Below are 27219 nucleotides of genomic sequence, written 5' to 3' on the forward strand. Positions count from 1 at the left end.
ACTGGGACCCTCAGAGGGCGGCTCCACCGTGGGGAGCAGAGCCATGGCAGCAGCAAAACATCAGGTTGTGTCTGTGCTCAGGGACCTTGTGAGCAGCATGGAGCAAAGAACAAAGCTTCAGCTTTCACAGCCGGCGTGGAAGCGGTCAGCAAAGCGAGCTCGTGCTCCTTGAGCGCTATCTGAGCGTGAGCACGGCCATTCAGCGGGGTGGAAACTTGGCTGAGCTGTTCGCTGCTGGAGAAGAGAGCTCAGGGTAGCGACCCCGGGCTGTGCCAGGAGGTGCAAGGCCGTGCAGGGCGGGTGGAGGTGTGTGTTTTGCAGGAGGCTCTTGGCACTGCGTTCGGCCGTGAATCTGCACATTTATCCGTCAGCATCAGGTCTGTTTGGGGGAGGAGGGGGAAGGATGGAGATAGCACGGCGTGTGGAAAGAATGCAGGTTGGCCAGGCTTCGCCGGCTCACGGAGCGCGCAGATCTGTCAGGCTGAGCCCACGGAGCTGTTTGTTTTGAACAATGAAGCAGGCTGAAGGACGTGCTGGGAATGCATAAATATTACACGGTGTTCAAACTTCCAGCTAGATGTGCTCTGCTCTTGGTAGCAGGGTGCTCATCCAGACTCTGAGATACTGCTGTGACTTGTAAGCTGGGGCTGAGCGTGTCCCCACCGTGGTACCTGTGAAAGGGAAGAGGAGCAGGAGGCTGAGGTTGCAGGCAGCTGTGATTGTGGAGACTTCCAGAAACGCTGCTTTGCTCCCTGAAACAGCTTATTGCCATTTCCCTGCAGGGAAAGCTGGGCAGTAGCTGGGATGCTGACTGTGGCTCCAGATGCATGTGCAGCACTTCTTGCTCTTTTGCAGGTTTCAGTGGGGTCCTGGGCTTAAACTAAAATCCTACCCTGGAATGTGAGGCGTGGAGCTACCTGGATAATGCCCCTTTCTAGCTGTCAGCCCCCTCTCCTACTTCTGTGAGTGAATTGCTGCAGGTATTCACCTGCTGTGCTCTAACAAACATGTTTTGCACAGCCCTTGTGGAAGTGAAGTGATGCTGGGAACCACAGTGAGAGGTGGAGTGAAGGTTGGATCCTGCAGTAGCTGGGATAACAGGACTTAGAAATAAAAGAAAAAAAATACTGATTGATAGGTTGCTGTCCTTGTAGAAATCCTAGAAGCAGAGGACTCTGGATCCAGGAGTGCCATCCACCAGATGCAGCCAGAGGCCCCTGGAAGCAGCGTGTTTGGCATAACAAGCCCACACCTCTCTGCCAGCTGAATCCACGCAGGGCGAGGCAGGAACCGTGTTGCTGCATTGGCTTGCGACGAGGTGGGAGTTTCGGCTGTGAAAACTGCCTCCCTATTTTTCCCTTTCGGAAAGTGACCTGCCCAGATATGCTGACAGCAGAGATGTGCAGGCACGATTAACCATCACAGGTATTACCGAGCTGGAACTGGAACCGGGATTCCCTGAAGTTGGGCCTGGCTATTACTGAAGGAGCAGAGTAACAAAGGCAGAAATGGCAGAAAAAATAACACGATCAGCAAGGGGCGAAGTGTGGCTCCTGAGTATAAGCCACGTGCTCCCTGCTCTGAGCGTTAGGTGATTGGGTTATGCCACTCCTAATGCTTTTAGAGGGCTGGGGAAAGGAGAGTTGGATGCCTTTGCAAACAGCACATGGCAGAGAATCACAGAACAGGCAGTCTGACAAGCTTCTCTGAGTTTTCACTGGACCCTCCGTCACCTATAGCAGAGCTGGAAGCAAAGCCACTGCTTTGTGCCTCAGTTTTGCGATGCAAAATGGAGACACTTTGTGCAGGGCTTTTGCAATCTAACCAGTGTGTGAGGCTCTCCGAAGGATGCTGCAGATGACTGAAATGCTGCTTTTCTTTTTAAGGCATGTTTGCCACGTGTTGCAGTCTGCCATCTGTTACATAATGGTTTTTGCTTTATTTTTATGTTTGCATTGTATATGTTCCCCTCATGAAATTATTGTAGGCCCGTAAAATGGCTGACCTAGGCACTCGGGGTGGCAGTGCTAAATTCATCATTCAGATCACCGAGTGAGGGAGTGGACCCAAGTAATCTGCTTTGCAAGCCCCCAACACACAGACAGTGCTTGGTACTGTACTGGATGTAGCAAGAATTTAGGACAAATACTTGGGAAAGCTGCTTTTGAGGTTTGGACTCAGAGTGGAAGAGACTTGGGATTTCATTCCTTGGGAGCAGTCCCCAAGGCTTGCCAGCAGCCCCGACAGTTTCCTTTATGCATAACATCCTAACACAAACCCCTGTGTGCACTCCCTGCTATGGGAGGATGGCAGTGAAGCCAGGTGTGACAGCAGATAGCATCTCATGTAGCAAGTAATGGGGAGGTTCTGAGTGGTGATGAGATCGGGATAATGGCGCTGAGCTGGGCAGGAACCGGGCTCGAGACTTCAAGGAGGCAGGGCTGAACATACAGAGGAGCTGGCATTTCTGTGCTCGTTGGAGTAAATTTCTTTTATGCCCTTTGAAGCAGAAGGGAAGGGGAAAGGAGAGAAATTGAGAAATAGTAATGCTTTTCTGCATCCAGCTTCCTTAAAGCATTACACAGCAGTTCTGGACCAGAGAAAATTGTGCATTCTGCACTTCTTAATTATCTGCTGCTTTTCTGTTGCTCCTCCAGCTTCTCCATCCACCCCCCACCGTTCTCCTTGTTCCTTCCTAGTCTTTGAGAGCTGTTTAAAAGCGATCCATGTTAGTAGGGAGCTATTTGTTTGCAGAGCACCTAAATTGTACTGGATCGCCTCTGGCTGTTTGTGCTGGTGTAACCATGCCGAAGTTTCCAGACTCATGCAAAACACGTCCTTTAATTTGGATGTTTAGTCTCGCTGCAGTGATGTCAGTAGCCCCGTGGTATCTCCCATCTCCAGCAGGGAAGCCACGCTTTTCCTTCTGCAGCTCTGCGGGACTTTGGTCGGGCACCCAGACCAGTCAGTGCACGCCCCAGTTTCCCAAGCACCTGACAACTGCTTGTGGCCTTGCAGCATCAACCCCCCAAGTGCTGTTCAGAGATTTGTCTACTGACCTCAGCAGGGTATGTTTCAAACCCTTCAGAACATGCTGTGAAAAGGGATGACAGCAAGGACAGACAGCCAAGCCTGCATGACTTAAATGCAGTTATCCACATCGCTTATCTGCAGTGAAAATGCAATTTATTTGGAACACCTTCTTAATTCTTAAGCGTTTGTGTCTTAAAAAGATGAAACGATAGTTGATTTCACTGGGGCTCCTCCTCACAGTATGGTCCTGCTTCCTCTTGCAGCTCTGTCCTGAAGTGCTGACAGCCTGTACTGATTTTCTCTCACTGTGACTTAGCAAAACAGAGACCTGAGCTTACACAGCCTCTCTGAAAGCTGCTGGAACCAGCAATGACTGTTAGCCTACCAGTATCTTCTTTTCCTAAAATTGCAAATAAATCTTTTATGCGAATCAGTCTTTGTTTCCATAACTGATTTGCTGATTGTTTCTGTTATTTACTGCGGTAGGTGCAATACATGGAGCGTGCGTGGCCTGTTACGTCCTACACGTGATGGGTTTTTTAATTGCACGCCCCAATATTTGTTCCTTGTTTTACCTGAGAGACTTCTGAGCCGTTGAATTGTGTGACCTTGCAGGTTAATGACATCTCTGGGGTAGGGTTGCAGCTCGTCCATCAGGAGGCAGTGATTATCAGCGAGGTACTGACGCGCAGATGAAGTTGCCCCTTGAATTCCAGCCAGCAAACTGTGGCGGCTTTCTAACACAGAGCTCGTGTGTCCTGGTCAGGAAGTAACTGTGTTTCTGTTATTTAAAAGAGATGCTCCCAGGGGTTGAAATCCTGCACAGACAGTAAATAATTCGACTTGCACGCCGCTATTCCTGCAGAGGCATTATGTGGTCTCCCCTGGTTTTCTGCTCAGTGTTCCTAGACTCTTGTTGGCCGTCGTTATTTGCTGTTGGGGGCTCATTGCTCAACAGCCTCGCCCCTCTCAGTGTCTGCAAGGATTTTTACTTTATTTGCCTGCTTCATGCTGCCATAGCTGGAGAACTGCTCCTCTAAGTCCTGAAAATGCTTCCCAGTGAAAGCTGCAGCTGCTCTAAGGGACAGGTGGCACCTCCCAGCACACCCCCACCTCCGGACCGCCGGGTACAGGTTTGGTGCAGCACCTTATCACCTGAGGGTGCTCCGACTGGGGCAAGCCTTGCCCATTACCAGTTTGGCACGCTCACACTCCGGTGACAGCTTTGCCACGAGCGCAGCCTCCTGCAGGGACAGGGGCTGCCCCTGGACACACCGCTGGCGATGGCAGACCTGTCCCCCAAAATCCTCCTCATGTTAGTGTACCCGTACCAGCTGCAGGGCTTGCTGTGGGTGTGCATTCACGCAGAAGTGCAGCAGGGAGGATAACGACCCCGTAAGCAGGGCTGCGAGGACCAGCTGCAGGCAGAGGATCAGCACCCCTGAAGCCCCCGGGTGGCCTCTCTGATCCAGCTGCCTTTTCATGGCTCTTTGCTGCACTTCTCCACTTGTAAACAACTCTGGCTTTTATTTGACCTGTCTCAGGAGTGATTTTCCTCTAAGCCAGACCTTTCAGCATCTCAGAAAGCCTGCAGCACATAAAGGTAACACAAAGAGATGAGATTTTCTCCATCCTTTTCAGCGGATTTAAGCTTGATTGACAAGCCCTGTTCTAGTGCCGGCAACTGGGATTTCCGAGGCGTGAGTGTTAATGGGTTTTTACATTAGTGCCTTGCGTGCAAATCCCAGCTTCTGCGGCTGGGTTGCTGCTGTCCCTCAGGTGAGTCTGTTGTCTGCCGGTCTTCTGGCCTTTCCGTAGGGGCGTTGCTGTCTTCTCTCTTTTTCTCCAGGAGCCAGCAACCTGTCGCCAGTTTTGCTTCAGCTTAGAGACGAGGGAGAGCAGCAGGGTGGTGCCTTTGTGATATGTTTGCTCTTATTTTGTCCAGCTGTTTTTTAATTAACCTGGGCTACAGCAGCTTCCACCTCATACCCTCCCAAGTGTTTGGTGAGCTTCGTCCTTCCAGAGTTGTTTTGGTGACCGGTTAATCCTGCAAACCCCTGCCGATTTCCTGCTTTCTTCTGAGAAGTGATTTGTTTCCCCATTTAACATATGCTCCTCTTCCATCTCTCCCTTTAATTTGCAGAGTCTGAAAACAGTCAATGAGTTTAGGATGAAGGCTGAGAAAGAGAAAGTTGCCAAGAGCTTGGAGCTGTTGAACTTCCTCCTCAAAACAGTGACGCAGCAGGTGAGAGCATGACCCGATCCTGCGTAGCTTTGGCTCCTTGACACGCTGACCCTGTGCCAAATGGCTGTTCTGAGTGCCACCGAGGTCTCTGACAACTGTCAGGCTTGGATTTTACCTTGTGACTCCTTCGTCACTGCCTCCCTTCTCCTGGAGGGAACTCCTGGCTGGATTTGAGTACAGAGAAGCCCTCCAGTCTGAAGGAGTGATCTACAGCTCTTGAGAGCTGATCTCCAAGAACTTACTGAAGGATTTGTGCAGTGTTCTGCAAACATCTGTGACTTCTCCTTTCTCATCAGGAGAAATCCAGCCTAGGGTACAGTGAGGGTGAGCTGGGTTTTGTCCCAGATGATTGCTCTCTCCTCTTCACCGAACCCCAGAGACTGATTACCAGAAACTGAGACTTACGCAGAAGCTTTGTGAGCTGGAGTGAGGCATTGTTCAGCTCTAAGGAGAAACGGCATTTTTAACATGAGGAGATTTTCTATAGGTGACAAAATCAGTTTCCAACATGGTTTTATTTACGAGAGCAAAATCACACAAGCAGCATAATTGCTGAAGCCCAGTTTCCTACTGATAAGCTCGCACCACAGCCCATTTCTTTGTGGAGACCTAATAGGAAAGTGGGTGGGGAGAGATTATTTCCAAGGACCTTGGAGGACCTGAATAGCCTCTGAGACACCCCTTCTGTCTGGTTTTACTGAAATTGTCCACCGGGTCACAGAAGCTGTTAGAGGCAGTCAGAAGAAGCATGATTGTGTTCTTTAGAAACCAGACTGAAAACGCTTCTGCTCTTCTTGAGGATAGGTACGTGGCACATCATCTTCGTCCCCCCTTTCCCAGTCACGGGATGGAAAGGAAAAAGGACTAAAGGACCTTTCAGTCCCTTTCATGCCAGTACAATTTGAGCTTAGACTCATGTCTGTCATGCTAGAGACCCAGTTTTCAAGCAAACCCTGTATGTAGTGGCATGGTGGAACTCACCAATTTTTGCCCCAAATCGAAGCACTGATGTGGATGGGCTCAGGGCAGTGGCCTAGAGAAGCCTGGTGGGTCCGACACGGTTTTGTCCTAAGGATGGGCCTGTGCTCTGCTGCTGTGAGTGCCCCTTCCGAGTTCACCCTGCACGTTGTCAGTGTGCACTTGCCTCTTGCAGAAGCTGCACGTGGAGCTGACGAAGTTGGACAAAGTGCTGGTAGCTCTGAACCAGGAAGGCATCAGGAAGTCAGCACGCCTCGACTCTCTCTACTGGAACGCCATGCGATGGCTGAATCACACGTACGTATGGCTGGCCCCTGGGCTTCTCGGCTCGCCTGCGGGGCTGCCCGCCTGTCCTGCTTGGCTGCTTTGAGATGGGGAAGTAGGAAGAGAAGGGAAGTCAGGGCACAGAGCTCAGACTGGGGTTTGACTTAAATGGAGCTCCTGGCTTGGTGAGGTTGAAACGCTTCTTGTTTTGCTTGGCGCCAGGCTCATTGCTCAGGTGTGTGCATGCTTAGGATCGGTCCTTTTTTGGAAGAGGATTGGGAGGCAGGTCTGATGCCTGATCTGCTCTTGCCAGCAGGTGTAAGGCAGTCGATTACCCAAGGACAGAGCACCTGCTCTCAGCAGTTCTGAGCGATGGCCTGGTGTAAGAGCCGTCGCCAACATTGCAGGGGATTTCTGGGCTGGGCTGAGTCACTCAGCTCCTACCACATCAGCAGGTTGATCATGCAAATGTGAGCCTGGAGGGAACAAGTAGCTGTCACAGGAAGCGAGTGAATACCAGAGAGACCCTGCCACGGACCTTCAGCCCCCTGCAGTGATTTTGGGGCTCCTCAGTGCCTGGATCCCCAGTCAGGTTGCCTTGCAGCTTTGAAGGCTGGGAGTGCTTCATGCTTTCATACTGTGTTGAATGGCACCTGGATTTGACTTCTACTCCAGGAAAAAAAGAAGGGCAGGATCTTTTTTTCGTTCATGTCAGTAGCTTGCAATTGGAATTTTTGCTTCCTCTTCCTCCTGGCAGCATTTAGCGATGTGCACAGTGTTGGGTAAGTGCTGGGTGTCTCTGCTGACGGCTGGGAGTCGCAGTCCCAGCGTGTGGGTGGCCTGGTCTGTGGCATCTCAGCCCAGTAAGAGGTTCTGGGAGAAATGCTCACACGTGGCTCACTGTGAGAAGGCTCACAGGCAGGGAGGAATTGCACAAGGCAGCTGAAACTGTTGATGTGGCCCCTCCTGATGCCTCGAACAGTCTGGCAGGCATGGTGGCCTCACCCAGCCCTGTGGCACAGCTCCGGTCCCTTTAGCAGTGCCACACAGGTCGCTTGGCACCGTGCTGCTGCGTTTGGCCCAGGGGCAAGGCCTGGGTTAGCAGCAAGGAGAGTCTGTGAAGGGGATTGCTGAGGGTGTAGCAGGTAGGAAACACCGAGCTGTGCTTGCTGCCCGAGGAAGGAATGGGGTTTGAGGGCACAGCCTTCAGTCACTGTTGGTGCCATCTTGCTGTGAGACCCAGGGATCTCTGTGCAGGTAAGCTGGACCAGACCTACAGCAGGTGTGGTTTGTACCCAGCACCCTGGTGGAGGTGCTGAGAGGCAAACACTAGCATCGTGTTGTCAGGATGTTTTTTTTTCTACCCTGAACTGACGCAGCACGAACAACTCTCCAGGAAGGCTGCGGGATTGCCGCCTGGTTCCTTTTCAGGATTCCTTTCTGGGGACTGAGCTGGCTCAGGGCAGTGTAGCCGGGATGGTGGTGGAGCTGTCAACTGGCTCTTGTCAGAGATCGGCAGCAGCACCGGGTGCCTTGCATGCAAACCAAGGCTGCCTGGGTGAGACTGGAAGGGTTTGTGGGGGGTTCCTGCTGCAAGACCTCTTGGCACTGTCAGCAAACAGAGGCCTTGCTGGGGCTGTCACCCGGGACAGACAGGCAGACAGCATCTCAATAGCCTTGCCGGAGGCCGTGGGCGGTTTTGTTTGGGAAGGTGGGGTAAGTACAGCATTGTCTCGGAGGGACAGGAGCTCGAGGGATTCTGCCTGAAGCCTCTCTGTGCCTGGTCCAGCCCCCGCAGCTCAGTTCCCCAGCCCCGCTGCGGGCTGCGGACCCCCTCTGGGATAACAACGCTCATCCTTGCGGCATGCCTCTGCTTCCTTCTGCTTCTGCCTGTTCGTGGCCTGCCTGCAGCGTGCATCACAGTGCTTCCTGGCCCTAAACTGAGTTACTGTTGATTTTTGGTATTCTCTCTGCAGGAAGCCCAAGAAAGAGAAAACAGCCAATAAGCCTGCGCAGGGAGCAGAGCCGCTTAAGCGGAAGAAGAAAGGCTTCCTCCCAGAGACCAAGAAACGCAAGAATCGCAAGAAAGTCGTCCAGGAGAACGGAGTAGCACCAGTAGGTAGTGAAGATGGAGAGCCAGCAGCCCCAGAGGAGCAAGCCCTGGGAACAGAAAGCCCTAAGCAAAAGCAAGGCCTCGTGCCTGGCAGCAAGAAACGCAAGAATCGGAACGGAGGGGTCAGCGAGAACGGGGTGGCAGCAGCGGGCAGCAGGGGTGAAGCTGTGAACGGTGGAGATGCCGTGGTGGACAAAAAGAAGAAGAAGAAGAGGAATAGAAAAAGGAAAGGTGATGCAGGTAACAAAGCTGAACAGGTTCCGGCTGCAAAGAAAGCCAAAGGGAGTGCCAGCCAGGAGACCCTGCAGAAGCAGGGCAAAGCCAAGAAGAAAAGGAAAGAGAAAAAAGCTCCAGCACTGCAGGAGTAAAAGTTCATGGACTCACCCAGGCCTGGCATGGCCAGTGTGACTCAGAGGACTGTTTTAGCATCTTTTTATAACTATATTTTTATGCCCTCCTTGAATTTAAATAAAACCACCATAATGCTGAGCTCTAACGCTGTAGGTCTGGCTTGTGTGGGAGGTTCAGCCAAAGCACGGGGAGCTTCAGGAGGCCACGTCCTCTCTGCGCTCGGGCAGGCTCCCCCTCTCTCTCCTCTGGCAGTGCCAAACAGCTTGTGCTCGGGAGCACAGCCTCCTTTTTTTTTCCCCATGATTTCCCCAAGGCAAAAGCGAGAGGCTTGCTTGGATTCCCTGGGGAGATGCGGTAGGTGAGCTGGCACTGCTGAGTCGTGTGGTCAAGCCCTGTAGGAGGTTCAGAAGTGATCCTTAAAGGGACATTGCTGTCCTGGCCAGGCCCAGCAGTGCTTGCAGCTTTTCCAGGCTGGTAGATGCTGAATACCTTAAATACCTGGGGGTTAAATGGGTTTGCACTTGCATATTCTGAGGTTAAATAAATCCAATTTGGGCCGTTCAGGTGTCACCAGTAACTACCATGAGCTCACCTCTTTGCCTTCCCCTGCAGAGCCCTTTGCTGGAAGGGTGATGGGAGCACAGGGACATCAATAAAGCAGCGAAGCAATGGAAATGGTTAATTGATCTGTTGGGCTGCCAGGCCCACGGTACAGCCACGCACACACCTGCTACCAGCAGGCCTGCAGCACTCTGCAAAGGTGATCACTCGGAAAAGCTGCTTCTTATCCCCAGGCTCCTGAATGCCATCACCGCCCTGCAGAGCACCAGGACCACCTTCTTCACCATGCTGGGCTCTTGGCTCTCATAGGAGCTGGCTCTCAAGGTGTTTGAAACCCCACTCACGTTGTGGTTGCCTCTAAAGCCTCTTCCCTCCTTGCCTCACCCCCATCCTGCTCCGGGAGGCTGGAGGAGTGCGGCTGGCCCTGCCTCCTGTCCCCGCATCGCACATCCCTGCTGTCCTCATGGTGCGGAGCAGCTCAGCCGTGGCTCAGTGCAGACGCAGACTCTGGAGCAGGGCTGCTCCCGCCGCGCCTTTGGCTCTCCCCCCGCAGGTGGGTCTGTTCTGCCAGGCACGGGTAAGGGCACCGGAATTGTCGTGGTGCTTTTGGAGGGAGCGAGAGAAGAGCTGCAAAAGGCCAAGTTTGCCCGTTTCTCTGCCTTTGCAATGACTCTTAAATGGCCTGAAGGTCTCCAGGAGGCAGCTGCACTTCCACATCCCAGCAGCGATCCCTGAAGCCTGCTGCGCACCCGAAGGAGCGAGCCGGCTCCTGGCAGCAGCGGGTAAGGGCTGGAGCTGTGGTGCCTGCTGGCAGGGTTCAGCAGAGGGTGTCCTGCCTGTCCCTGCCTCTTGCTTCCTGCCTTCACAGCTGCCTTCCCTGGCCCTCCAGGGAGGCAGCACCGAGGAGCACTTGGTCGGTGCATTGGAGGCTGCAGCCTTCGTCTGTGCTGGATGAGGAGGGGGAGGCTGGCTGGAGCTGGGCTCTTTGAGTCAAACACCTCAAGGTGTTTGGCCTGGGAGGCACAGACTGGGGAAGGAGGTGAAGGGGAGCTCTGCGAGGTTATCAGGGTCCCTTGGCACGTGAAGGGAAGCTCTCCTTTAGCCCCCTCAGGCTAACTGTTGGCCTCCAGGCTCAGCAGGGGCTGCAGGCAGGTGGCTGTGGTGGTGCAGGACTGAGCTGAGTGAAGGCTGATGTTGGCATCTCTGTGCAGTGCTCTCACACTTGCAATTTCCCCACCTCAAACACCAGCCAGTTCTGAGCACATCAGGGCCGGACTCATCCTGACAGCGCTTTTCTCCCAAGCCCGTTGTTGATCTGGATGTTATTGCAGGGTCTCGACTAGAAGAGCTGCTCTTGCAGCCGGCAGGAGAGCTGCCAGCCTTTGTGCCCAGCCAGGTGTTGGCAGTTATTGCTGATCCTGTCTCCAAGAGCAAGGAGACAGAGGGCTGCTGGCACCGGGGATGTTGCCCAGTCTCTGCCATTTCATACTGAAAGCTGGTTCGTTGCCTGGTTAAAACCTCAGTCCCAGCTAAGCCCCTGGATCTCGATGCCCCTCCAGCTGTCTCCTGAGTGACGACTTTTCAACTATTGTGCAAATGCAGCAGGTAAGAGGCCAGCAGGTCATCCACATAAATGGTCTGGAGATGCTCTGAAGGGGAGCAGAGGTTTCACGTCTTGAAGTCTGTCTCACTAACCATCTACTTCCTTCTTTTTGGGCCTGTAAGTAGGATGTCCTGGGACTTTGTACCACTGCCCCTGCAGAACCAGAGGAGAAACAGAGCGCAGGTGTGGGGAGTGGGAAGCCAGGTGAGCACACGGGGACGTGGGTATGCGGGGAGGGGGAGGACAGCACTGGAGCCCCCCAGGTGTCTGTGGGGCTGTGCAGCAGGACAGCAGCAGCTTGATGGTGCTGTGGGAGCTGAGCGTGGTGCTCGCAGCAGCAGGGCTGGGGCCATACCGCGCTGGGCTCTCCAGTTTTTATGCTGCCACCTCACTTCTGTGGGACCAGGAGCCCGCTCCTGGGCCTGGTAGGGGGTGTTGGGGGTGGCACAGCAGGTACTGTGGCCTCACAGCAGGAGTCTGCCCTGCGAGCCCTTGCAGGTAAAGCCTTTGGGGGTGTCTGAGTGTCTCCTCCCCAACTTGTGTGATGTGTGGCCCTCAGACACCGCTGACTTGTTTTAAGGACCTAGGTGTGAATCCACGTGGATCCATTTGTGCTTTTGGGAGGAAACCAGGGAAGGGCAAGGCACGACGTGGAAGCTGTGCTGGCCTTGGATCTGGCAGGGGGATGGCACCTGGGTAGTGCCCTGGAGAGGCCGACTCTGACCTCCTTGATAGCTGCTGTGCTCGTGTGTGTGTCTGCAGCATTTGCAGAGCAGTCAAAGGGAAAAGGGACAGGAAAGCTGCGAGGCATTGTGCACACTGCTGCAGTAACAACTTCATTGCCAATTAAATTACCTGACTTTAGACTGGCTTTGATGCACAGCGTATAAATGCAGTCACTAATCCACCATGGCAAATCGTGTTTCACTGGCACTTATTTGTGCCTTCTAACGATTGCAAAGGTTTCGTTTGCCTTGATTTCATGTCCATCTGTCACCGGACCTTCAGGGCTTTCAGGGGATAGACCGGGCTTTGATTTTAATGAAGCCTTTTCTTTTCAGCTGTCCTGGGCTCAGAAGCTCTTTGGCAGTGATCAGAGCTCGAGGGTTCTGCTGAAGGCAAGAAGAGAGCCGCAGGCCCTGGGGCTCTGAGCTCTGGGAGTGCTCCTGCCTGTCTGTGGGCCTAATGCTAGAGAAAGGCCTCTGTCTGAGGCAGGTGAGGTCCTGCGAGGAGCAGGGCTGTGAACTCGCCTTTCTCAGTCCAGTGCCTGTTTCCTGTCTGAAGGTAATAGACTGTTTTAACCAAAATCGTGATCTTTTGCCTGTGACTGGCAGAAGAGTTGTCCTGAATTCCTAAGGGAGGATTTGGACAGGGTGTGAAGGTTGGGATAAGGCTGGCTCGTCCGTGCATATAAGGCTGCATGTGGTAGTCAGGTGAAGCTGGTTGGTAGAATCTGTCTCCTGCAAAGGGGAATAAAACCTGCCTGCCCCAAGCTGACCCTGTGCTGGTCCATGTCCTTCCTCTAAAGCTCTTTCAGATCTTTGCCGTGGCAGGAGGCCCTGCAGTGTCAAGGTAAAAACCTCAGCCAGTGCAGCTGGGCTCAAGCTGAGCTAGCTCTGAAATGCTCCTGGTGAACACTTCGGGGCTTAACAAGAGGGAGAGATGCTGTGAATGGGGAGAGGAAGTTTTCATGACAAGAGGGCGACTGCTGGGGCACTGGGAGTGCCCTGCCACTCCAGCTGGTTGCTGCTGATTTGCAGATTTGGACTGGAGCGGTGCCTTGCGACAGGCTCTGTGCTGTGAGGGGTGTCCCAGGCTGGCTGCAGACCCTCTGTTCCTAGCATCCAGGGTCACAGCACGGCTTTTCCTGGTGGCCGGAAAGCCTGGCCGTGTGGATTTCCTCCTGACTTGCATCTGTTGGCCATTGCATATAGCCACAGAAAAGGATGAATCAACTGTAAACGCATCCTTCTCGGCGTATTTTTCAAATGCTAAGCTTAATGTTTTATTTGTGTCATACCGAGATTCTGCTGGGGACAACAGGAGAGGGCTGAAGTGGGTTGGAGTTGATTGGAAGTGAAAGAGAGGTTGCCAAGCAGTTGGGATCTCTGTACAAATGTAAATGACCGCCCAGCAGCGAGCTCAGACACCTCCAGCACAAATGGCAGCAGCTTGTTTGAGCCCACTTGGTCTTCCCAAGGCGACGCACTGCTCTGGTGTCGATGTGTGTCAGGGGTGGTCAGAGAAGTTACTCTGCAGGCTCATGCAGGGAGGCTGTCGTCAGACTGCAGATGGCCTTGGTGGGATCTCTGGGAACCAGCGTGGGGAGGATTTACGAACAGGGAAGGGGACGGGGGCTGGAAGAGTAACCGAGTGTCCGTGTGGTTGTGTGGGGGGTGTGGGTATGGGCACATGGATGTCTGTGATCCAAAAAATAATGTGAACAGCACAGTCATGTTAGCAGTTGTTGGCTGACGGATGCTGAAGTAGCAGAGCTTCAAAGCTGAGCTGCTGGAACATCAAAATCTATAAAGCCGTGCTTAAGTCCCTTACACAGTACGATTAAGCTGAAAGCCCTGAGATGCTGTGCCAGAAGGTGATCAGGGCTGACTTTTTAGGCAGACAAATCCTTTGCTTGCAGGGGGGCGGGTGTCCTGGCCTGGACACTTGCTCTGTGTTGTAGGAAAAGCACACTAAAGGGAGGCACTGCAGAGGCCTGTAGAACACGGAGAATGCTTCCATGGCTGGTTAGAGAAGACACTTGGGCTTAAACATGCCTTGTCAGTGCGGCCAGGGCAGGAGAGCTGGTGTGCAGCAGCACGTTGCACCTGCAGCAGCAGAACCAGCCCCTTCGCCTCTTTTTGCCCACAAACAGCCAGCCACTGCCCTGTGGAGCCGGCAGCTGTGACCTGGCAGGACCCCTGGAGAAGGGAGGCCTTGGGGCCAGCCGTGCCTTGGGATTAATTTCCTGCCCTGCTTCTGCCCGTTGTCCCAAACATCTCACCCATGGCTACAACCGCGCTGGCTTTGCTGTCAGCTCACCCTGTGTCTGCCCACCACTGACACCTTCCCCTAAAGCTCCAACCCCAGGCGGCTGACCCAGGGAAAAGGAGGCTGCCACCCACCACCCCTGCTCCCCCTGCCCCTGCCAGTGGTGGTGTTTTTAAACCAGCTCCAGGCAGGCTGGTGGCCAGCCCGGACACCGTGCGCTCGCTGGGACCATGTCAGAGTGTTTGTGGCAGGAGCCGTGGGGCTTGGGGCAGCCTTGTCCCAGGGACCAGCCCTGCAGGCAGCAGCCACAGGAGTGCGCAACCAGAGCAAGTGGTGACACAGGAAGGGGAGCCGGGAGGTATGTTTTAAATACTTTTATTTCTTAATTTACATAAAGGTATATATTTGGCTTATTTCTCTTTTTTATACTCTGAGATTCACAATCAATTGCTCTTAAAAAATAAAATAGTCATTTGCTTCTGAAAGAAATCAGAAAACTATTTTATACTCCTCCCTTGTATAACAAGAAAATATACTATTCTACTCCCATACATCACATAGTAAAAGTGGTTGTAAGTGCTGGTTTACCAAACAATAAAGCAAACAGAGAAGAAAACAAACAATTAGGACAGAAGGTGCAGAGAGGAACTCTGCTTTCCAGAGTACATCCATTCATCTAGTAGGGTAACGTCACCCTGAGGTTCTCTCTTAGCTAGTCTATAAAAGGAGAGAGGCTCTTGGGTTCACCCAGATCCTAAGTGGTGGCAGCAGGAGGCAGTGTAGTTACTCGGGCTGGCAGCTTGCTGCTTTTTGGGTAATTTTCTTGCCTCTCTGTGCAGTTCCCGTTACCTCTGTTCCTCTTGCTGTGTACGAGCAGCCTGGCTGCTTCACAGTGGTACACTGGTGCAAATGCACTGTTAGCTGTGGGGGGAGTTAACACTTGCTTAAAAAAAAAAAACAAAACAACAACAACAAACTGTTCATGAAGTGGAGCAGAAGGAAGCCCTGGTGGTTAACTGAGGGGCATCTTGGACTGTCCCTACACCCTGCACACCCTTGGACACCTCTGGACACCCTACGCCCTGCACAGGCAGGTGCAGACCCTGATGCGTGCAGCAAGGCTGCATCTAACACTGGGTCCCAGGGAGCGCAGGGAAGGTGGAAGGAGCCTACACTGCACCTTGCTGCAGCCCTGCGGGGAGAGAGGTGGGAGCAAGGGCACAGCACTGCGGAGGGGCCAGCCACAGCCTGAGGAGTGGGGTAAGGTACGATGCAGCAGCACCAGCCAAAAACCTGAACCCTGTCCCCTCGCTTGGCTCCCTCTCCTGCGATGTATACATGCACATGAGGGACGGGGTGCTTGCTCCCTTTTGGTGTAGTATTTTCCCCTATGTTTTCAAATGCATCCAAGGGCTGCTTTTTGTGCGCACTCATTTTCAGACAGTCACATGAAGTCGCTTTGTGTGCGGGAAACCAGTGGCTTTAAAGGTGTTTCTGTCCTTACTGCGACTATTTAATTTTATGTGGAAGTTCTGCATTGTGAACATAACCTTGATGGTCTGAACAGCTATTTATTTAAGTGATGGGCTGAAATCTTGCATTGTTGGTTGTGATGGGTACTAAAATATGTGTATTCTTTATTAAAAACTAATTATCTTCTCCTATTAACATCTTTTCTTTATAGAAACAGGAATACTAATTTTAAGAAGGGTTGTTCTTCAGCTTTGCTCTAAGTAGTATGTATCCAGCCTAGACTTCTGTTCTCATTGCAGAAACACTTCCTATGTGTATACCAAAAATGGTTCCACTTCTACACTGCTTGATGAGGTCAACAGCCAAATGCTCCTAACAGCTTCTGGGCCTGATTACATCTATACCTACCTAAAATGGTTACACACGGAGCTATAATGGAAGCCAGCACAATCCTGCATGCTAAAGTCCTGAATTCAGCACCAGTATAGTATGATATGGAAAGCCATATTTAATAACGGGGAGCTTCTGACCTCTACTATTGTACAGAAACACAACGTCACTTCATTTCAGCAGTGAGTGTCTCAGCTCTGCACGTACAGAAACTGAGCCCCAGGTAGCGACTTTCCCCACGTCACGTACTGGCAGAAGTGGGCCTGCGTCTTGGGACAGGGAACTCTGCGTTAGGATCCAAGGAACAGACTTAAATGGCAACATGGGTCCAGCTTCTGTTTGGTAGTATTGCATGGTTCCAACCCAGACTTGATGTACCTGTTAGTGATTTATTCGTGCAGACCCTTGATCTTGGTGATCTGGTTTCCCTCTAATGGTCGGGATACCTTTATAGAAGCTCTTGCTGAATAATTCTTCTGGTTTGGAATACAAACACACAGCTAAAACAAGACACTCAACAAGAAATCCAAGCTTTCAGCTTCTAGCCATTTGAATACGGATCCATGAATATGAAAAGGGGCAGCAGCCAGATTTTCTGTCCCTTCTCCTGTTCATCTCTCCTGAGCTGTCACAGCTGCTGCTTTGGCTCCCCTCTCCTAGCCTGGAACATGTGGGAGCAGGGATTCGGGGGTCCCTTGGCATGGGACTGCTGCAGGTAGGACTCGTTTCTCATTCCCTTGTTTACTCCCATCCCCTTATCCTTGTTAAAAAGAAAGCCACTGCAATTTCCTTCATATTCACAGAAGATAAAGCTGGCCTCCTGTAACAGTGCAGAGCTTCTCCAACAAGGACTGGGGTTTGTCACAAACAAGGAGAGCCAGTGAAACTACAAACATTTAAGTTCCCTTTTCATTATTGACTCCTGAGAATTACATTTAAGGATAATAGCTAACCTCTGAACTTCTGCATTAATGCTTTGTTTTGTTGACAGTAAATGCTACAACAGAGAGAGCCTATCAGAAAAGCAGTTTGGGAAATAGGCAAATCTTCTTTGGTCTCTGAGATGAAATGACTAATTGTTTGGTTGCTTTTTGTTTCTTTTTAGCCAGCTCAACAAGGAATTTCTTAATGGGAATCAGAAATTCATGTGCCTGTAAAGCCAAAAATTTGGCTCCTAGACTACAGCACTGGTATTTCCCCTACAAACGTAAATAGTGGCACGAGGTGGAAATGAAGCATTGTTTTGGATTTGTTTTGCTTTATTATTTCTAGCACCCACTTGCTGTTTTCCAGAGGATGCCCAAGCACTCAAGGAAAATTTCTGGCTCTAGTTGCTTAACCAAATCTTAGAGCCATTGTAAAAGTATTTGAGGTGACAGACTAGCCTCTGCAGAATAGTCCTGTGGAGGCTCGTGAGGAGGAAATGCTCACGTTATAGGAGTCACCCTCAAAACACATCTGCCTGGGCAGAGCCTGGCTGTGCAGTGAATGTTGACCGGTTTGCTGGTAACTGGAGTTACTGACTGTCTTTACAGCAGTGGTGTACTGTAGCTCACAGTACATCCTGCAAATGAATGAGAGATGAAACTCACCTTTACTAACCTTCCCATGTCCCTGAACAAACGCACACCGTGATCAGGACAGCCAACTTCCAGGCTTAAATCGGGCCCAGTCCCAGCGTTGCATTTCCTTTGCTGATTTAGTCCTTGCAGCCCAGCCATAGCTACTTACTAAACATGAGCACAAGAGCGAGGTGCATTCACCTTCTCAAGGTGTGCACTAAACTGGAGAGTCTAAACTACGGGAGCCATCTGAACATTACAAAGGGAGTGGGGAGCTCACAGAAGAATGCCCGTTCTCTGGAAGCCTGACTTTTTCCCCAGGGTCTGTGCTCTCCCTCCTTCCCCACACTCTTGCAGCATCAGGCTGACATAGCATAAATTCGGCTTGTGGTGGTCAAGTGCAGGACATAAGACTCCTGGGGAATGGCACTCTGACTGCTTTACAGACACACTCTGCTGCATTTGTTCAGACACTGGCCTTGTATATGAAAGATCTCAAGTACATCTTCATAAAGATAGATGATTAACTGACACCCCAGTAAGAGTAGGCTGGGAGTATGCTGGGGGTTGGACATGCGTTACACCTAACCATCGTTCCAAAGGGAACAGCTACTCTAAAGTATCAGCCACCTGCTTTGAAAATACTGACAAGGGAGAGTTAGCACTGACAATCCACAGACCATGATATGCGTGTAAACAAAGCGTGGTGTCACTGGCACAGCAGTATTGCACTACCAGGCCCTAGGTAAAGCAATTCAGCCAGCTGGATTTTGGTATTTTAAAAACCTGTGAATCTCCTAGGCAAGGCTGAATTTAGCATATTGAGCAAAATCTGGAGCCCCTAGGTATTTCTGTCAGAAGTTCTGGGCCTTTCTGTAACAACCGCCAGCATACCCAGTGCAGCAAAACTCTCTCCTCTGTCCCACTGCTCAGCCTCAGGTGACAGGCAGTCATCCATCCCCTGGGACTCTTCCTGTGGTGCCCCTCCAGGGCCTGATAGCAGGGCACTGAGATGAGGAGAGTTGTGGACGTATTCGTGGCTGGTAGGGTTGCACAGGCAGCTCCAGATCTCAAACGTTTAAATAAAAACTGTTTATCTAAATATATATATTTATATATATGTCTTCAGCAGAGATAAAGCATCTTATGACGTATTTAAATAAAAAATAATAATCTGAATTGAGCCTTCAGTGTTAAAGAAAAGGTGATGTACAGAACAGGTCCCCAACTAGTGCAGTCTCTGGGTGCAGGAGTGCTGGCAGAACAGCAGCATTTGCTAGGACGGAGGTTGTCCTATAAACGGTGTGGACTTCATCGGCTACAACTAAAACCATATACACAATCTACAGTCACTCACTTGGGCTGTGGGGCCGGCGGAGAGTTGCTTGCGATGCTCAGAGGAACCTGGGAATGTCCTTACGCTCCAGCAGCGTTTGTTCCAGGCTGCCCTGCTCATCTCCTGCTGCCTGGCCCCGCAGGCGGAGCGCTGCAATGGGTTTGGTGCTGGAGAACCCTCCCGGGGCGGCGTGGAGCTAAAGGAGCCACCGGTTCCAGTATGGAAGGGCTTTGAGCTGGAGATTGTGGTGGTGGAAGCTGGAGTCCACATGTGGTTTCCTTCACTGGCAACTACAAACAAGACAGAAGGTGGTTAGTGGGCTCGTTGTGAGTGGTGCTTGGAAATGGTGAAGCACAGAGATGCTGTGATCCAGGCCAACTCTGCCCCAGATTTACTCCTGCCTGTGCTACTTAAGGGCATCAGCTGTGTCTTGTTCACCACGGTGTTACAGGTACAGCTGCTGTGGTGTGGGTTGAAATGGCACAGGGGAGAGCAGGGCTGAGTTTTGCTAGGCTGCTTTTAACCCCACCAGTTCATCCAAGAAGAGACCGCCTCTCACCTTAAATTGTCATTTTTCAAAACCGCTTCCCTGGAGAGCCCAGTTAGGGGTGGGGGCAGCCCAGCATGCACATCCCCAGCACGGAGCCCTGCTGGCAGCCCTGCTGCTGACAAAGTGGAGCAGGCGCTGCCTTCAGCCCACCGCTGGTGGTGTGCACTGGCTTTAAAGAGCAGCATCAGCATCTCTCCTGACGGGTGAGATACCTCTTGTGCACGCTGTGGGTTACTGAAGCAGCCAGCTGCGTTCCTAGGTTATATGGGAAGGATAACCAGCTCCCACTGCAGGACTTCCTGAGAGAGGTTCTGTGCTTCATACTATGCAGGAAATTGTCCCTGACCTTAAAAATCAGTGACTGCAGGGTTATGGAAAAACTCTATATAAGGATACCCTGGTTTCTCTCAACTTGTATAAAATTGGGCCAAAAGAGAAAAAAAAAAGAAAGTACGGTGAAAAAAACCTGTGTGCACAGGGCCCAAGTGTTCAGTTCTGTAAGGGAAGTCGTAGCAACACCAACTGATACTTGCTCCCCAATTCTTTGTCTTTTTTTTTTTTAAAAAAAAAAAACAAAACACACTTTGTCTAAAAGCTGCTGAGAAATGACAGTAGATGATTACACATCCAGCCCAGTGACTGCAAGGTACAGGCAGGCCTACTTTATCCTTAGCCTCTACCAAAACATCCTCCCCTGTGTGGAAATAACACATCTGCTATACTGATTGTAATAAATCGTTTTCCCCAAAAGGCCCTGCTTAAGTGTGTTACCGAGTTCTGATTTTATGATTAGTCTTTCAATGCATTTAATTCATAGAAGATAAATCTCTTCAAAAAACAGATCTTGCTTTAATTAATTTTGGCTACAATAAAATGCTGGGAAGTGTTTATCAATTGTTGCAGCTCTGAGCTGCGATGCTGTGACTGCTGGTGAACGATAAGAACTGCGTGAGCACAAGGGAGGAGAGGGAGTGGGAGAGGGAGTGGGAGTGGGAGTGGGACTGGCCCGCTGGCTCCCTGCCAGGGTCTCAGATGCGTCACCCTTGATCGAGGGTTGCAGCGGGGACAGTCCTAGCAGCAACGCACGCATTCTCGTGCTGCCAGAAAACATTTTTCAGCAGAAATGTTTGGATTTGGAATCTGCTAGAAATGGTCATGTGATAGTGAGCAGATGTTAGACCAAAAGCAAAGCAGCAGCAAGTTTTGGGAACGCAAGATGCATTCGGGCAAAGCCGAAATTCTGGCTTTGGACACTCACACCTTTGGTGTTCAAGTTGATAGGGGTTGTATGGCCTTACCTGCTCCAAGAGGGGAGCACAGGGTTTCTGGACATACCTCAGTGCAACAAAGGACACTTGAGTTTTGACCCCTGGTTTTTGTGTTCTCGCTTTGCTCTGATTTGGGTCCAAGGCAGCAAAGTGCAGATCATGGCTGCCTAAAGTTAACCATTTCCAAGTGATATGAAAAGAAATGAGTTGGTAGGGGTTTGGGGTGGATGGACAGCTGAAACCAGTTGCTGGTTGGGGTCACTCACCGTCTCAGACCTTCACGGAGGCTGGTGGCATCACGAGGTGATTCACCCTGGGGGAGGGAGAACAAGAGCGACATGAGAGAGCTGCAACTAGCCAAGAAGTAGACTTCCAAAAAGATACCAGCCTCTTAAATCCAGGTTCCCACTGCTTAACAGTTTCTAAAGAGATAGGATGTTACACTACAGGGCAGGACAGTTATTAAAGCTGAAACCCTTTCACAGTGGTGTCTGATAGCAGTTCTGACAATTGCTGGAACACGCCAAGTAATATTGCTGACACTAATTGACAAGGACTTGGGAAGGCCCCGGAGGCATTCAGACGTAGCAATTGTTTCCCGAAGCCAGTGACAAGGCTGTGCATACAATGGCTGTTGGATGGTGTCCTTCAGACTTGACAGCATAAATGTAAACAGTCACCACTGATAAAAATTAAATTAAAAAGAAAGCTGCCTTTCAATTTTCAGCTCCTGAAGCCCTGCTGCTGTTCCAGACAACTGCTCCCAAGTGATTGATGGGGTCCGGCGAGGACTGCAGCATCACCAGGGAGAAGCTGTTGCCTGCTGCTACTGAGGGCAGCAAGGGAGATGGATCCTGTTTGCTCTGTGAGGTACCCAGGGAAAAAAAAGCAGTAATAGTTTCACAAGGTTTATCCCGTAGACCTGCTCCTTCTTGTTGCAGCACACACCCTGTGCAATTCAGCCTTCCTCAGCAACAGCTCTGAGCTGGAGCTGCCACCAGCACTCCTGCAGCAGCAAATGTCCCCTCCTCTCTGGCTTTTTAAACACCACTCATGCCTTCCCAGCTTGTGGTTACTTAGGGACAGGAACAATCTCCTTTGATAATGTTAAGCCCAGCAGGGCCCTAACGTGGACTGTAAGAAGGACAAGTCACCCTCGGACTGTAATAGACCTGGGACTTGCTTTCTGTCTTGGGTGGTCACTGACATCAGTGGGAACTGCCGGGTTCTGGATAACCGTGCTGGAAAACCCCGACCTCACTCAAGGGTCTGGGTTTAAGGAGCCACGTTTCAGTGCTTTACCCAAATGCACTCTAGCTGCACTTGGCCAAGAGGAGAATAAATGAGTCACAAAGTAGGAGTCTTCTCATACCACTTGGCTGCTAACTTAGAATAACAAACTAAACCTGTGGTATTGTATACCTGAAAGGATTGCAGCAGGATTTTGCAATCACATGCAAAAGCACCAGTTCTCTGTGAATCAGTGAAAAACCTGGGCAGGTTTACAGGCAAGCTCACAGCAAGCATCTCTGCCTAAGTGCCTACCAGGTAAGAACTTCTCAGTGAAGCACCATTTTCCTTTGGAAAATGCCGATTCATTAAAACTCAGCTGTGGCTCCTCAGACTTCACACCTGACCCGAGACACCCTTTTATGCTGAAAAGGGATGGTGCTCGGTTAAGACCTGTTCCAGGATGAAAATGAACCAGTGGTTAGAGGTCACCTTCCAAGAAATATCTGCAGCAGAAATTGGCCCAGCTCAGCTCTTAACTTCACACCAACCTCACAGGGAGTTTTCTCCAAGACGCAAAGCAGCCTCTGTGTCTTTTCTGCATTTGAAGGCTCTGAACTGAAATGTTTCTGATGCAGGAGCTGCCCTAAGTTTCTTTGTAGAAATACCATTCTTTGTAGCCCTGCTGCACTGGACATTCTGTCGAACATCTTAACAATGCTTTAATTATCAGAATACATCAGAGAGATGAAACGTTACCTTGTGATGCTACAGTCAGTGCTGGAAGCAGGAAGTAAACCATGATGGTTTATGAAGCTATCACAATACTAAAACTCCAGCTGTTTGACTGCTCAGTAATGTTGGTGGAAAGGCACCCATTGGCACCCAAAGGCACCAAGGCACCCATTGCACATTTCTACAAGATGCAGAATATACACAGAAAATTTTGCTTTAACACTACGTTATTTAGTGTAGAGGAGCCCCTGCATTGCCGGCAGGTGGACACACAAGGCCTTGCTTCTCATATCACGTATGTGTCAGCCTCCTATGGAATAAAACGTACCTCCTGCGTAAGTACTTCTGCTGCCCTCAAGTCATGAGAATGACTTGTCCGCTGCATTTTAATGCATTTCTCTCAACTTCTGCTTTATCTCTCTTTTACAGAAGGGAACGGAGGCCTAGAGGTGCTGTTCCTGAAATGCACTCAGATTTCACAGGACATTAGGCCCCACATGGCTTTGAGAACCTGCTGGGGACAGGATGGACTTTCAGGAATCACGTAGGAAGCTAGTAGGCAGAAGAGAGAACTGCAATAGTCCCCCAAATTTCAGGGCAGTCTCCATTCTCAAACACTGTGCTGTAGACAACGGTCACTGACTTGTGCACAGCCTGATTTCAACAAAGCTCAGCTGATGGGTGGCAGCACGTCAGCTCTGAATTTATTTTTTTAAGCAAAAATACTAATAATAAATTTCAGATTCTCTTAGGTGGTAAAATGTCTTGCATGGACTTAAGCTAACAAGACTCAAGAGCATATAAATCCTCAGTTAAATCCCACTTGTCTTTCTAATAACGATAGTCCCACACTGAATAGGTTACCGCTTCCGATTTGGGGGTATCTGCTGACTAAACATTGGTTCCCAAATTGTTCTATTTTCTCTGCATTGTTTTCTCAAGATTGTGAATGTTTTCATTCCTTGAAGAGAGCAGGGTGGGAACCATGCTGTTATTTCCTGAGGGGGAGGAAACTTGCCCAAATTGCCTTTCAAGAAGAGAAGCTGTACAACTTTTTTTGCTTGTTTTTATGGGCTCCTCTAGCAGTTAAAAATGAGACTGACTCCTTCTGACCCCATCATTTCCTCCCCTGTCAAACCCAAATACTTCTCCTAGATGCTATCAAACCATTTCCATGTAATGTGACAGCATCTGTAATTCTGAAGCATTTATATGACTGTCTGTTTAATATTAAACTACATGCTTTAGGGCTGTTAAATATTTATACTGTGTAAAATGCATCTAATTTCACAGCACCTCAGCCGGTGAGAGAATTGCATAAGAGAAAGAAGTTGAATTTAAGATAACAGATGAGCCACCAGAACCCTTACAGGTCAGCTATAGGCTAGTTGCAGTTTCAGGAACTGTGCAGAGACGGTTCTCCAAGTGCTGGGTCTTCCAGCGTGGCTGCTCACCAGTCCAACAGATACTGGAACTTACAGTTTGTACTGGCAGAGTACAGCTGTACACTGCTGCACAGTTCCTGGCACAATCTGGGCTTTCCAAGGCCTTTGGAAGAGGCTCTGCTGCTCACATTCAGTCCCTGAATGCTTTGCTCCACCCTGTGCCAGCAAGAACAAAACCCAGCCCGCCCTTCCTACCTGCAGTTCTGACTGTTCCAGCAATGGGGGGTGAAGTTGTGAGAAGCCACGGGGGGATACATGTCCCACTGACTTCCATAAGATACAGCCTACCAAATGTTTGAGCTCTACGACTTTATCATTTCTGTTCATGAGCTTAACCTCAGGCAGGCAACGGGATGTCAAGAACACGCTTGCAGGCTGGTATGTGGAGCATGTGCAGGAGACTCTTAGAGAGAGGGTGTGCTTTGGACACCCTTTAATGTTCAGTTTCATACATAACCTAAACAACACACGTATTTTAGTATCCTGTAGATTGCCAAAAGCCTCGCTCTCTTGTTATCTAAACAAGTCAGGCTCTGGCTTCTGTAACAGAGAAGCATATTAGGAAATAACATCCTAATTTTTACAGCCTGCTGTACTTAACATCACTTAACTTTTACAACCAACAATAAAATGCTTCAATGGGGTCCTTCTAGCCTGCAAATAACTCATTATTTGACTAACAAGAGCTCATTCAGTAGACAAGAGTACTGAGGCTACAGGGGCAGCCTCATCACTGTACGCAGCAGCAGCGCTGCCAGTGACTAAGGCTCCTTCTGCCTTCATCTCACAGGAGAGAATTGTGTGTTCCTGGAGCTCTGCGATGAGCTCTGTGTGTCTGGCTGAAGCAGTGCTTCAGGGGGGATACAAATGTAGGAGTCAGAAGTGGCACCCTTCGGCAGAGTCCTCCCTGGCTGAGTTTTCTCAGACAGTGCCGGTGGTAAACCTTAGGTTAATGAGCAGCTTTGGAAAGCTGCCTGGGAAGCGCTTACTGAGGAGCAGGGCTGATGACAGTGGCCTTAGCAGAAAGAAGGGTAAGACCTGCTTACAAAAGCTGAACAAACTCAGCTGGCAAACACAAGGACTCGGTGTGGTTGTTGATGAACCCTGGAAGTGCCCAAGCTTGGGCAGGAGCCATCTGTCCCCTAAGTCCTGTAAGGCCAAGGAGCATTTCCAGAAGGCCTTGTGAACACACTGCAACCAGAAATGGTAGGTGATGAAGTGTTTACCTGGGCAGACACCCTGGAAGGTTGAGACCTTAAGGCCTTAAATCTATGTAAAACATGAAATTTCTTTTCCAAATACTGCAGCTAATGGAAGAGTCTCTTTGCATCAGAACTTTAGCGCCAGTGACACACGTGCCAGCCGTGTGTCGGTGCCCAGCCAGGTGCAGCAATCTGCAAATCCAGCTACTGAAGCTCATCAGTAGCATTCAAATCTAACACTGCTGCCCGAACCTGTGCGAGAAAAATCGAGGCGAAGCATCCTAAATTGCAGCTCCACACCTGTGTGACTTTCCGATGTGGCAGTGAATTTTATCACTTGCTAAATGAACACGGGAAGTCACTTGCACACACCATTAGCTCACACCCTTGTTATCACTGCATTCCTGCAGAGAACTGACTAAATAGTTATGGAGTAGGAGAGCTTTGGGCAGCCTTCCTCATTGTGTTTCTTGATCTTCAGAATCACACAACCTCAGGTCCATCAGGTAAAGTAAAAGCCCAGGGTAGATGTAATGCTGTCACTGTGATCTCTCTGACCCCTAGAAGAGGACCACTGGAGCTGCAGCCTGAAGAAAGAGATCTCTAAGGCAAAGGAGCACAAAGTGGGCTTAGGCACAGGCAAAGATCTCTCTCTGCACAATAACCACCTCCCAGTTTACCAGCTGTGCTTCAGAAAGGCAGGGCCATTAGGAAGGTACGTTTCACATCGCTCACTTCATCCAGCAGCTTGTTACTGCAGGGATCAGTTGCACGAAGTAAATCCTTGCCAAAGCCAGTTGCCAAAACACGTTAACATTTTAGTAAACAAAGGAGGGAAATGGACACAAGTCTGCAGACCACCCCACTCACATTTTCCACCACTGCATACTGTCAGCACCCTCAGAAACACTGCTTGCAGTTGGCCTGTCAGCAAAACAAGCAGGTAGGGAGCAGAGGACCAGGAAACACCTCGTAAAAACACAAATTACCCCTGCTTATATTGTATCACACCCCGTCCATACTCTACACAGACTCTACGGCTTTGTCTCACCAGTATTTCACCACGCAGGGATTTATAGCTGCATTTCACTGGGATTTTGTCATATTTCCCTTGAGGACCTGGAGTCAGTCAAACTCCATTGAAAGCACCGTGTTTCGTCTAGTAACGCACAGTGCTAACAGGGCTGCACACATGGGCGCTGACTTCGTGCAAAGATTTTTGGCCCTGAAACAAATCAAAGATGTCCCCTGGGTATTCTGCTTGCCCTTGTTATTGACTGCAGAAGCCAAACCGAGCTGCCCTAGCTACTGCACAGCGCTTGTTCAGCTTGGCTCTCCACCACATTTGTGCAGGTAACACCCTGGTCCCAACAACGCACCTCCTTTTTGCCAGACACGTTACCAACAGCACAACCAGCAGGCTGGAGACCCCAGTTCAAGCATGTACCATTTAAACCCTTGATTGCACAGAGCTTTTAATCGAGCAGTGCAGAATACGCATGCACAAGGCATTGCTGTCCTCCAGTAACAAAGGACTGCTGCAATTTTCACCTGCAATAGGAAGGGGCTGGAGTTCCCTGCTCTACACCAGAGTTCTGCTGTGACACTGAACAAGCTGCCAGGTGCCTCCATCTCAGCCATAAAAAATGTCTGCTTTGCATTTAACCTTAGTGCAACCTATTATCTCCTGAACCAGGTGTAAGAACAGCCAAATATCGAGGGTTGCTTCCAGGCACGGTTTAACTGAACTCGTGTGTCCTGTTTTAACTGAACTCGAGCTACTTTGATAGTGAAGTCAGTAACTTTGTCCAAGACACCCAAGATTAACAACATGCATTACTGCTGAAACTCAGCGCTTTGATTTAAAAGGCTCCTAGCATCTGAAAACA

At 50.3% G+C, this 27219-nt stretch overlaps 2 protein-coding genes and 1 long non-coding RNA gene across 4 annotated transcripts in view; 2 read left to right on the top strand and 1 right to left on the bottom strand.

The window, feature by feature from the left end:
* The window catches only part of MYBBP1A (MYB binding protein 1a), a 61149-nt gene extending 52020 nt beyond the window's left edge, over positions 1–9129 (top strand). The window contains exons 25-27 of the mRNA XM_035343308.1: positions 5177–5278; positions 6432–6553; positions 8497–9129. Coding sequence (XP_035199199.1) covers positions 5177–5278; positions 6432–6553; positions 8497–9001 — 729 coding nt within the window. The 3' untranslated portion in view covers positions 9002–9129. The remainder of the gene's footprint in view (positions 1–5176; positions 5279–6431; positions 6554–8496) is intronic.
* A 964-nt stretch (positions 9130–10093) lies between these two features.
* On the top strand, positions 10094–23242 carry LOC118176364. The gene is made up of 3 exons (XR_004755374.1): positions 10094–11150; positions 21446–21588; positions 23113–23242. It is a non-coding gene; the product is annotated as an uncharacterized LOC118176364 (long non-coding RNA).
* Positions 17914–27219, bottom strand: part of SPNS2 (sphingolipid transporter 2) — a 132408-nt gene continuing 123102 nt past the window's right edge. For both annotated transcript variants that reach the window (XR_004755367.1, XM_035343310.1), the window contains 2 exons: positions 20985–21031; positions 17914–19190 (listed from right to left, as the gene is read on the bottom strand). Coding sequence is in view for 1 of the 2 variants with exons in the window: in XM_035343310.1 (XP_035199201.1) it covers positions 20989–21031 (43 nt within the window). In the remaining variant the exon portion in view is untranslated. The remainder of the gene's footprint in view (positions 19191–20984; positions 21032–27219) is intronic.

This window comes from Oxyura jamaicensis, chromosome 19 (genome assembly GCF_011077185.1).
Source record: "Oxyura jamaicensis isolate SHBP4307 breed ruddy duck chromosome 19, BPBGC_Ojam_1.0, whole genome shotgun sequence".
In the NCBI taxonomy this organism is placed as follows: Eukaryota; Metazoa; Chordata; class Aves; order Anseriformes; family Anatidae; genus Oxyura; species Oxyura jamaicensis.